This window comes from Mycteria americana, chromosome 2, assembly GCF_035582795.1.
Source record: "Mycteria americana isolate JAX WOST 10 ecotype Jacksonville Zoo and Gardens chromosome 2, USCA_MyAme_1.0, whole genome shotgun sequence".
Lineage (NCBI taxonomy): Eukaryota > Metazoa > Chordata > Aves > Ciconiiformes > Ciconiidae > Mycteria > Mycteria americana.
The window spans coordinates 104441990-104453718 of NC_134366.1; the positions used below are offsets into that span (position 1 = coordinate 104441990).

The 11729-nt window shown below is 45.3% G+C and overlaps 1 protein-coding gene across 3 annotated transcripts in view; it reads right to left on the reverse strand.

Moving 5' to 3' along the window:
- The window catches only part of LPCAT1 (lysophosphatidylcholine acyltransferase 1), a 72715-nt gene extending 64536 nt beyond the window's left edge, over positions 1-8179 (reverse strand). For 2 of the 3 annotated variants that reach the window (XM_075494166.1, XM_075494164.1), the window contains exons 1-2: positions 7902-8179; positions 1067-1209 (exon numbers count right to left, since the gene is read on the reverse strand). In XM_075494166.1, the coding sequence (XP_075350281.1) occupies positions 1067-1209; positions 7902-8018 (260 nt within the window). In that variant the 5' untranslated portion in view covers positions 8019-8179. The remainder of the gene's footprint in view (positions 1-1066; positions 1210-7901) is intronic. The other variant, XM_075494167.1, reaches the window with a different exon arrangement.
- Positions 8180-11729: the final 3550 nt, after the last annotated feature.

An 11729-nucleotide genomic window follows, 5' to 3' on the forward strand; every position in this document is an offset into this window, starting at 1 on the left:
GGCAGAGATTCTCAAACATGGGGATGCCTACAGAACACATCCAGGAGCTTTGGAAACATTTTACTTTCTTCCCTTTTCCCCATCTCCTCCTAAAGCATTTTGGGTTTTGTTTTGTGGGGGTTTGTTTGCTTGTTTTTTAAACTGACAGTCATGAAAAGAGAGACATTTACTTTGAACCAATAAAGTGCAAAAACTGAACACCACAAATTGTTACACTCACAGGGACTGGAGGCTGTAGAGCAGGGTGACACTGACAAGTGGATGAAATGGGGGAGGGACAATCTAAAAAGCTTCAAAATAACTGTATGCAAGATTGAAGGCAATCCATTATCCCCTTAGTCATTATACTGATATAATTCCAAATGAAATGTAAAGTGACATGCCTCCGTGGTTCTCAACCTCCTTCCTTCCTGTGCAGCAAAATACAATCAGCTTCCCCCATGCTAGCGCCAGCTCCTAATTTTGAAGTTCTCTGCAGAAGAGGTGATACACTCCTCCTTCCTTGCTCCTCAAACGGCTGTTTGCATGGATGGGTGAACACTATCTTACATTCTACCTTAATTAGCATTCCAATAGCAAAGCCAGCACAGATGTATTAATAAACACCAAAGCATGGGGCAAGCCCTCAGAAAATCAACAGAAGTTTTGTCAATTCATCACAGGGTAGCAAACAATGGGGTGAAGCAGTTTAAAACAACAATTTAGAATACGAAATCTGGCCACATTCTGTAGTGTCAATCTTCATAACAAGAAACTGACATTATGGGAATAATTGAAATTGAAGGATGTCACCATGAAGCTTCACACTACATCCTCAATAAAGATAAGAGGCCAGAGATGATCAGTTTTTCTCCCTGTAATTCTTGGGTCACCTGGTAAATCAAACAGTTGCGGTATTTTTAGTTTCCCATCTGAGCAAAGTGTTTAAATAATAGCTTTTATATTTTTCTTTTGAAGAAAAAAAGCAGGTCTATGGGACAGATATCAGATATTTCCAATCTTCTCTATTTCAAACAGCTGAACTAAATAATGATTCTCTCAGTATTTCACCACATCAGTGACTCACTTTCGCCACCAGGAGAGGGGCTTTTCAAGTTCTTGCTCGTCAGATCCCATTGAAGCAATGAATGCAAAAGGCCAGGCCAGCAACATCATAAAAGCAGCAAAAAAGAGTCGGATAGGAAACAGAGTCAAGGTCATGAAGGCAATCTGCAAAATCCAAAACAAATGCGTTAGAATAACACAATCTCAAGACTGAAAAAAACAGCAATTCCTAGAAACCAATCTGAAGTCTTAACTTAAAAATATGTAACGTTAAAAACAGCAGAATGTGCTTCAATTCCAAACAAATAATTGTGGTGTACGCATAATGATTTTGCATTCACCAATCTTAATTATAGCTGAAACACAGCACACTCTTTAAAGCTAATGCAGTCTTAGCTTTCCACGCTTCTTCAGACCCTATGTTTGTCAGTGAATATATCCGCATGCTCTCTTCCCTTTCTGAGCCTCACATTAAGTAAATATTTAGCATGGGTGTGTTGTAAATCTTACTGGACTACAGAGAAGTCAGTCCATCACAGGAGCTCCCAGACAGTGATGTGCGCTTCTGAAGAAGTGCAGGGTCCATTCACATGGCAATACAGGGCCCAACCTGGAAAGCTCTTCCAGGACTGGGCAGGCACCAGTTCCTCTGCTGTATGTTCTTAGAACCAGAAGCTGTGGGGAACCACAGTGGGGAACTCTGTGTAGACATACCTCTGGACAAACATCCAGACACACATACGAGTTTATGTTCCGGGCCTGTGCTAACAGGCACAACCCCCTGGAAAGCAGACATTTTCAGGAAGTTATCATCCTCCCCTGGGAAGCCACGGTGAACCTAGTTGCTTCTGCACCTCCTCCCAGCACTCTAGTTCTCAGAGCGCCCATTCCCAGCCAGTCAGCCCTCTGCCTTCAACTTTGGTGAAAAACATGTCATGTTGGAACCTCTCCCACAGTCTTCTGAAGAATTCTCCAAAAGTAGGGCCTTTCCTGAGCTGTCTGGAGTTGTTCCCAACTGTCCTCCAGAAGACACAACTTACCAACTACCTGTGCAATGACCCACTTGCTCCAGGAAACAGTTCCAGGAGCCAAGAGTCCCATCCTTCTCACTCAAAGGACAGGAAGAAAGAAAAAAAGCTCTTAAAGTGGAGGAGGATACAGCTTCAGATGACTGGCTAAAGGAGAGAGAGGAAACTGAAAACTGTTTGAAGCTGACTGGGGTAGCACCAATGCTCCTCACGCTGTACAATGGAGGCTAGCAGAAGATGAAGACGACACTATGAAATAGAAGGGCCATGTAAAGAAAGAGCATTCAAAAGGAAATATGCTACCTATTCACAGGTGCACCAGATGAAGTAGAAAAGTACTTTTCAGCATCACAATGGCTGGGCAAGGATGAGTAATGAGGCATAAGGTGCTGTCTCATGTTCTGCTTAATCTGATGCATCTCCTGGCTGCTGTGGAAAGCATTATTCATATTCTTCTTCTCTTCCCTGATGCAGATCTAGTCATCATGCAGCTCGGTTTTCCATTGATCAGTTCCTGCTGCCTCTCACTTCCCAAAACAGCTCAATAACCAGCTCACCCTGTAGCTGCACAAATCTGTAGATCTAGGGTAGAGGCAGGGAACACACAGCAAGAGAAAAGCCTAAGCTACCAGCCCACTGCAATGCTATATTTTATAGTGATGGTTCAGACTGGCACCGAGATCTCCTAACAACCATGGTCTCAGTCCCCAAAACAGGATTCCAGTCCCTGGGTGGACTGCTTCAGCTTGTAGAATCAGAAGAAAAAGGAATTTTCTTCTTAGATAGGCTAGTTTCCCAGATGAACCAGTTCAACTTCCTGGCAATGGTAAGATGAGCACCGAAGTCATACCAACTCAGGCAACTCTGCATCCATAGACAAGACCACCATGTCTGGCAGCAAATAGGGCAGCATTCCTCTGCAAACTGGAGAAGAGAGAGCAGCTGCCTTCTAGGCTCGTAAGATGAGAAGGACCAGCTGTCAAGAAAAAAAGGAAACAAAATGCAGGTGAGGACACAGTCCTCTGGGATTCACACCCTCTCCCTCCCACTCCTCAAAGTCTCCTCCTATACCAGGGCAAAGCTGAATGGCAGGTGACTGATGGTGAGCTTATTCAGTCTTTTGCACCTCTGTAGCAATCCTTTGTATCAAGATCACTTTAGAGCCACATCACAGAACAGAAGCAGTAGTTGCATCCATAAGGTTGTGAAAGATGGCATAAGTGTGTAGAAAAGGCCTCTTGGTCTTCTGTGTCCAGAGAGAGCAGTGGTAGAAATGGCCAGCAAGAAGCAGTTCCAAGTACACAGGTGTACAGGGTCTGGCTGTGACACCAGCCTCTTTTTTAGCAGGTGGCAGTGCACTACCTGTCCACACAAGAAATTTGGTAGGAGAGCGAAGAAGTATGTTTGGCCCTTGAAGAACATTGGGAATCAACAAAGACACTACCATTTGAAAAGTAGTTCAGTCTGCATCTACATTCAGCCACTTTCCTGGGTAAGAAAGCTTCTATCCCGTAAAGCCTACGTACAGTAGTAGTGTCAGACAGAAAAAGGGAGAAGATCCTGTCCCCACTGGCCACTGTCAGAGATCAGAATGCAGGAGACATACACTCCTGGTCTGACCTTGTACAGACATCTTATTTCAGTGATTGTATTTCTACATATTTAGGACATTCACCCAGACATGTTTTCTATTAAAATAACAAATTCTATGTGGTAATAAGTTAAAGGTAAACACCTGTGTTTTTGAGATACATTTAAAAAACCCTAAAGGTCTATCTGGAGCTGTACATCGGGAGGTTCAGCTCACGACCGATCTTCTCAAGAGGGGTTTGACTAGAGCTCATTTAACATTTGCTGGTCTACAGGATCCTACTTAGTTTTCAAAAGTTGAAGTGTATGCTGTGAAAGACCCATGGACAGCAGGAAGGGAATGGATGGTCTTACAGCCTGTAACAGAAGGCTGCTCTGAGAAACTGTACTCTTTGTCTGAAGGGCTTCAATCTGATGAAAGGCAAGTCCCTTAAACTAAATAGGTATCTCATGTTCTCCTCGTTTAGAGACTCTGCATTCAGATTTGAGTATGAACTTACAATGAAGGTATAAAATATGAACTTAAGTCCTTTTTAAGTTCTCCAAAACATCAGGTCCTACATATCTAAGCACTGAGCAAGAGAATCACAGAGTACCCTTGTTTCTCTTTCTGTATATCTGTTTCCTGTCCTGAAGTCAGTATCGTACCTCTCATGCCCAGAGAAGCTGAAAAAATGCATCTTGGAAATTAGCAATACAGTGAGAAACATCATTAAAAAACAGTTTATTCACAACAAAATTTCCATGACTTATTACAAAGTAACGGTCACATATTGAACAAAGAAAATAGAATAATGAAGTGCACATTTAACATGGTAGAGGTTTTGATTTTTCTTTTAAACATAATCAGAGACATCTTGCCCCACACTTTCACTTCCTCGCTATTATAATCCCTATAGCTTCAATTCACCAAAGATGGCACTGAAAGGGATAGGAATTTATCCCTCGACAATTCTCTTACTACCCACCTTCCCACTCTGCAAGTTCCCTGATTGACGCAATCATGGAGATAAATACAGAAGTAGAAATTTTCATGTGCAGCTAAGGCAATCTAACAGATCACTGCTACTAAAGAGGGTGGTCCTGTTCACTCTCCCCTCGAGTGAGCTCTAGCACTTATCTGAGCTTGCAATGAGCCAATACAGCTCATTAGAGTGAAGAAAAGCAATCCAAGCAAAAGAAAACAATCAGAATACAGAAAAACACAATAATCTGCTGATTTAATGAGCCAAATCAGCTCACCAAGGCACCAAAGGAACACCAGCATTGGTGCAATAAAAGAGCCAGAAACACTGGAAGCAAGGAAAATGGCATTGTATTGTTTTTAAGCGGCAGGGAAACAAAGCTGTGAACACTTTGTGATAGCTCCAGTAATGCTTCTGCCTGTTCTGCAGCGGTAACTAGAATCAAGAGCTTTGACTTATGTGATAGGATGTTAGGATGAACAAAATTCATGGTTAATGAAATCATGTCGGTCTTTCTTCCAGACAGGATCTTTTTATTATAGGACTGAAATAAAACAGGTAGCTTCAAGAATGACCCCCACTGTCACCCTTAGATCAGAGTGAAATAACCATCATTTCTACAGGAAGCATGAGACTCAGTTCTCAAATAGCCTTACTGCTTTTACAGTCCTGTTATCTCCCAGTTTTTATAAAGCAAATAAAAGATGATGTGAACAATTCCTTGGCACTCAAATGGATTTCTTTTTGCTGTTGTTCTTCCTCTTTGCGGTTGTTTTGTCCTCTTACTTTCTACTTTTTTTTTTTCCACTCCCACAGTCTTAGGCTAAAATGTTCTAAAATGTATTTACTTTGAGTTGTATTAATGAGCAAAAAAGCCAATCTAACCTCTTGCAGAGTGCAGGATGAGGGAGGGATGAGGTGGTAGTGAAGATAATGGGGCTATCTGACAGACCATCAGCAACAGACCATCAGACAAAGCAGTCTTGTCTCCCCATCCCCTGTGCTCACCAACTTCTTCACGCACCTCCAGTCCCCACACGTTCCTAACCTTCCTCGATAGGCTTTGCAACCCCAGCACTCATCTCTGTTAGATTCACAGGGCAGACAGAAAAACCTGCGACACAATACGTGCCTACAGCTGAACAGGAAGTGAGTTCAGCTGTAATACTTCAACCCTCAGTAACAGGCCAGGACTGTATGGAAGAGAATGCACACTGCTGCAATTGACTGTAAAGCAGCCTTCCCATTCAAGAAGTCTCCCTTTCTCGGAGAGCAGCATTTCTCATAAGTGGAACAGTTCCACAGCTCTTCTTTAACAGCCTCTATCCCAAGCGCAACTTTTCTTTTAATCAGCGAAGAGGTTAGGAGAGCATGATTAAGGCGAAGAAGAAAATCTATCACAGTCCTCTGTTAGCTTGTGTGCTTTTTCCTCACATAAAACTGCAGAAGTAAGATGGCAAGAAAGGCTGGGTTAAAGAACTCTGTACCGCTGTACATCAATAAAAGACTACTCACTTAAAAAGCAAGACCGAGCCGCACTCTTTGGTGAGGCTATTCCTTTGGTCTGCACACTGTAAAAAACTACAGAGCTTTAAACACATCTTGCAGTTTTCATTGAAAATAACAAATCCTTGAAATCCAATGGCAAAGCTCATGTTTCATACAGATGTAGAGGGCAGCCCACACGGAAGGCAGGTATGTTCTACAACCAGTCACTTTGCTGGTGAAGCAGCTAAAGGTCTGTTGGGGCTAACAACAGATCAGCAATGCCAGTAGCTCATATGAGACTCAGTACTGCAAAAACTGTGAAACTGGTACTCTGCCCTCCCAACAGTATTTTTAAAATTCCTTATAAATAACCCAGTAGAAAGCAACATTGAAAAAGAGACATTAGCACCGCAAAAATAAAACATTGTTATAATTAGATACAATCTTAGTCCGTATGAACACATGCTATCTTCGCTTCTCTCTGCTCCCTAAATGACTTCTACCTCATTAATTACACAGAAAAGATGACTTAAGGAACTAAGTAGGGTTCCACGGAAATCATTACAGCTATGTGATTTAATGAGGAAGCTCTAGGTATAAACTGAATGAGGCAAATGACACAAACCTTTTATCCCTTTTCCCATTCAAACAACAATTCACCAGTAACCACTGAATTCAGCATTTAACCGTATCATTCTGGTGAACTTGACTAAAAAAAGTAAAAACCTTTTCCACTGGAGTCTACTATGAATTCCTTGGCTGCCAGATACTTAACATGAGGTACATTCTGATGTTTTGTAAATCAGGCCATACGTGTCTTGTGTTAAATGTCTGGACAACAACAGGGTAATGCAACAATCAACTTCGCTCAGAACGTAAATTAAATTAAAGTTGGACCTAAAGCACCTTGATCCGAGAAGTTCAATATTAGTGGATCTTAATTTCCATGTTGATAGCTACTATAAGATTGTTAGGTCCCCAAAACAACAGCTTTAAGGAAGTGAAGTATTACCATGATGAAAGTAACTGAAATGGCCAACCCCTTATTAGGTGAGCCTTTGACGGTATTTCTTCATCCAGCAAGTGACCTAGATCTTGCCGAAAGCCTAAGACAAGGGCCATGCACTCTGAATATCCAACCACCTACTGCTCACCTCGTGAGATGAGTGAGGCAGCGGCACGGAGGGGAGGGGAAGGGAAAAAAAAAAAAAGAGCCATGCAACTCCAAATTTGCATTTTAATACCGATTCTTGTCATCTCACGCTACCTGTACAATGCGTAAATTGTGCCGCAGGGATTATTTACCCAGGGGCCAAACTTCAGATGCACGGGATGCCTCGGCCCAGGCACACCTTAACTTGCCGCTGGACAAGAGTGCCTCCACAGGACTGTTCCCCTGCCCTCCATTTAAAAAAAAAAAAAAATCACAAAACTATTTTTTTATTTTAAGAAAACAAGAAGAAAGCAGCGGTGGAGAAGTTAAGGAACACGCCCTCCCAGCGGCGGGCGCTACAAGCGGCCGTTGGCCCCGCGAGCCCCCCGCCCGCCCCGGGCACCGCGCCGCCGCCCACCCGCCGCAGCCCTCGCAAGCCCGGCTTGCGCGCATATACACAAGCACCGGTTTTCCCCGGTCCCACGGCCCCCGGCGGCTCACAAAGCGCCGGCGGCAGGCTGCCCCCGCCCGCCGCAGGACGCGGCCCGCAAGCCGGTGCGCCGCGGGAGACGCGCGGAAGGAGGAGGAGGCAGCGGCGGCGGGAAGGGGGTGCCGGGCCCTGCGCGCCCCTACCTTGGCTTTCTCCAGGGGGCTGAGGCGCAGCTGGTGCACGAAGGGGCTCCGCGGCGGCGGCCCGCGCTCCCGGCTGCCGGCCACGCAGCATCCCCGGCCGCGGCTGCTCAACTTCATGGCGGGGCAGGACTACGCGCGGCCCAGCACGGGAGAGGGCGCGGTCGCTGCGCAGCGACCGCTAGTCCCCGACTAGCAGCGGCGGCGGGCGGGCGGGCACCGGCGGCCAGCTCGCTCGCCACTAGACGCCGGCCCCCGCCCTCCTGGGGGCCCGCGCATGCGCCCTGCGCGCCGGCTACAGCGGCTCGGCTGGGCGCCGGTTTCCGCGTCGGGGGGGGGGGGGGGGCGCGCGCACGCTGGCTGCCGCCGCCGCGCTCGGTCGCGCAGGCCGGCCGGCCGCGAGCGATCCCCTCGGGGCATGCCGGGAGGGCGGCCCGGCCCGCGGGCCGTGGGGGGCGCGCGGGGAGCTCCGCGGCCGCGCTAGCGCCGCGTCACGAGTGGGAGCAGGGAGGGCGGCGGGGGGCGGCTGAGGGGGCGCCAGCGGCCGGGGCGGCGACGGGGACCTGCCGCCGCTCGCTCAGGTGCGCCCCGGGGCCGGGGCTGGCACCTCGGGCGGGCCGCAGAGCGGGGGTACTGCTGGGCGCGGGGCAGCTGGGGGGAGTTTTTGAAAAACCTGAGGAACAGAAGGGATAAGGGGGATCTCTGCGAGGTGGAGGCGGTTCGGGGGTCCTGCAGCGGTAACGACGCGGGCGGTCGGTTACGTTGCGTGAACATCGCCGCCGTACCTGGAAGGAGCGGGACGGTGTACTGGCGTCGCGTGGCGAGGTGCTTGTCGAGTCTGTGGGGAATCTCCTGTTCCAAGCAAACCTAGGCTTGCTTTAATGACGAGTCTAGCCAGTTTGCACCCTGGGTTCTTGACAGAGTTGGCTAAGGAAGCATCCAAGTTTGGGGTTTAACAGATCTTTAAACATAAAAGAAGTTCTTGAGAAATAAAAAAGCACTCGTGTCCTCCCCATTTTCAAAAGATCAAGCACGATGACCTGTACGATTCTTGAGTGTTTAACATCAACCACAGGCAAAACAGTAGAAAAGATACGTAAACCGTTTGATAAAGAAATATGTAAGCTATCCCTAATATCCACCATTTCACAGGTCTTATAAAACAATTCTGATTGATAGCCTTATTCAGTGAGATTTAAAGGTAAATTGATAAAAGTAACTGCAAAAACATCATGACTCTGCAGTTCCTAATCATTGGGCTTAGAACTGCAAAATCGTCTCTCAGTCCTATGGTTAATACCATATATACTTCTAATGGCTAATGCTATTAAACGGTTAATGTGTTAAACAGATAAATAGTTTTTGACTTTTGAAAGATCAGAATAATTTTCAGAGGTTAGTCTTCATGATGCTGGGGTTTGCAAGGTTCTGCAGCCTCAGCGTCTTTCAAGATTTTTACCAAAGATCCAAAATAAACTAACTGTTAATAAAATCTGTGGATGTGCTAAATGGTAGCTTGGTAAACTACTGTGAGAGCAACTGCAATGTCATCTGGACTGCTTAGTAAAATTAACACTTTCAGACAGGCTTTTAAAACCAAGTGTGTATATATTTTCCAAGAATACAAGCCACGCCTCTGGAACCAGAGCTTGTGTCTTGGAAAAGATCGACTAAAACCAATCTGGAACCAGAGCTTGTGTCTTGGAAAAGATCGACTAAAAACAATTTCAAGCGACCTGTTACAGATAAGGTCCCAGTGCAATGTGTCCCGTATTGCTGTTGGATGTACTACCAGGATTAGTGTGCAGGGAATCAACTACTGTGTCCATTAAATGAGACTGATGCTACAACAAGGTGTGTAGCTCTGACATTAAAGATCAGGTGGTGCAGAAAAGACCTGCCAAAATATTACAGGACTGGGGGGAAATCTCTTACAACAATACATTTAAAAAGCTACATCAGTTTAATTTCTCAAAAAGATCTGCAAGAGTTGGCTTTACTGCAGTGTTCAAATACCTTCACAAGGAAAAAGGACCGCGTGCTAAAGCTTTTTAAAATGGTGGAAAAAAGGTAGGAGAAGAATCAGTGGTCAGGAGCTGAGATAACCTAATGCAAATGTAACTGTTTTAATCATAAACAAGCTCCTTGGTTCAGTTTGGGACTAGTGATAAGACTTACTGGCCCATGGTCAGAGTATGTGATCCAATGATCCCTTTTAACCTTAAACTCTCTAAAGTATTTTAGCTGCATTCCAAACGATTTGGCTGCCCTCTCCTTTGCTCCCTCTCCAGTGACTTCATCCAGTGATTAGTTCAGCCATACGGGTCTGATTCCAATAATAAATGACAGATTTCTTGAAGAATGAAGCAGAGAGTCCTTCTAACAGGGCGTGCACACCGCCTGGCCGGGGAGGGGTTCGTTGCAGCTCCCCACGGGGATCTGCCTGGCTTGCCAGCTGGTAGAAGCTCTCCCATCAGGTCAGCTGGCAGGAGGTGGTGGCCACCGGCTACCCAGCACGCAGCCCATCGGAGGGCTCCAGCGCATGCACTCGCTCCCTGTCCGGTAGGCGTAGGACACAAGATGCGATGAGGGTATTGGAACAGGTTCGGCTGTGAGATGCAAGCAGGCTTCTTCAGTTCTGCTAGTTGTGTTTTATTAGTTTTTTAAAGCCAGCTTCCAAAAATGATCTAATATTATTATTAGTTGCATCAGAGTTTTTGGTATTTGTAGCATCTTTCACAAGTGTAAAATCTAATGGAGTATTAGACACCTGCCTGTTCCTTTAGCTCTTAAACCTTCGCTGTTAGAGCACCTGTTCTGTATTACTGAGTGCACAAGCAGTATTCTAACTTTTTATTACTGCTTTCATGGGTTTAGTCTATTATTTTCTAATTACCACATCTGTACCACCTGAAAGAGTTTCCAGGAGACACTGTAGTTTTATAGAACTCATTTGTTGGGTAGGAATAATGTCGCATGAGTTGTAATTTGATGGCCATCTTCTAGGTTGTTTTAGAGTCTATATGAACATACATGAACTATTAGGAGGTTAAGAGGTGCTTCCCTGGATTTTGGTTCTCATTTGTTTTCTTTAAAATTCTGCTGTGATCAGTATAACTTAAGATGCATAACTTAAAATGTACAGCCTAGCTTTCTTAAATTTGCAGGAATGTGTTTCCCCATCTCTGTAGTCCCTTTAATCTGTAATTGTGAAAAGGCGGATCTAAGCCCTGTTTCTTGTGAAGGAAAATTTGCCCAGTGAAAGAGCTGAGCATGGGCCCTGGAACAGGGGCGATCCCATGGCAGGGCTTGAATGGGAAAGGCAGGCTGGGAGTCTGCAAGCAAACCAGTTTGGCATGTGATAAACAGAGGGGTGACGGGACTAGCCCACATGGCAGGGCAGAATAAGCCACACTGACAACAACGCTACTGCTTTCTGTGCAGTGAACTGGGAAGATTATTTGGGTCCTTTCAGAGACACATGATGAAACTGCTCCTGGAATGTTATTATATGACCCTGAGAGGATGGGGGTAAGACTCTGCAAGCGTGCATAAAAAAAGGGCAGTATTTTATACTTATCATATATAGCATAATTATAATATATAGCAAAAAACCAAGTATCGTTTTTCTTTTTGTGAATTAATTTGGAGACTGAATAAAGTATGTCTATAGTATTGGGGTTTGATTGCTACTTTTTTGTGCAAATCACAAAAAAGCCGTAACTATGGTGGTGTTGTCAAGGCTGGCATATGCTACATAGCCCATCGAATTATAAGGACACATCAACTTATAAGGACACAAGAAAAGGTGATGAATTTATTGCAGGATTT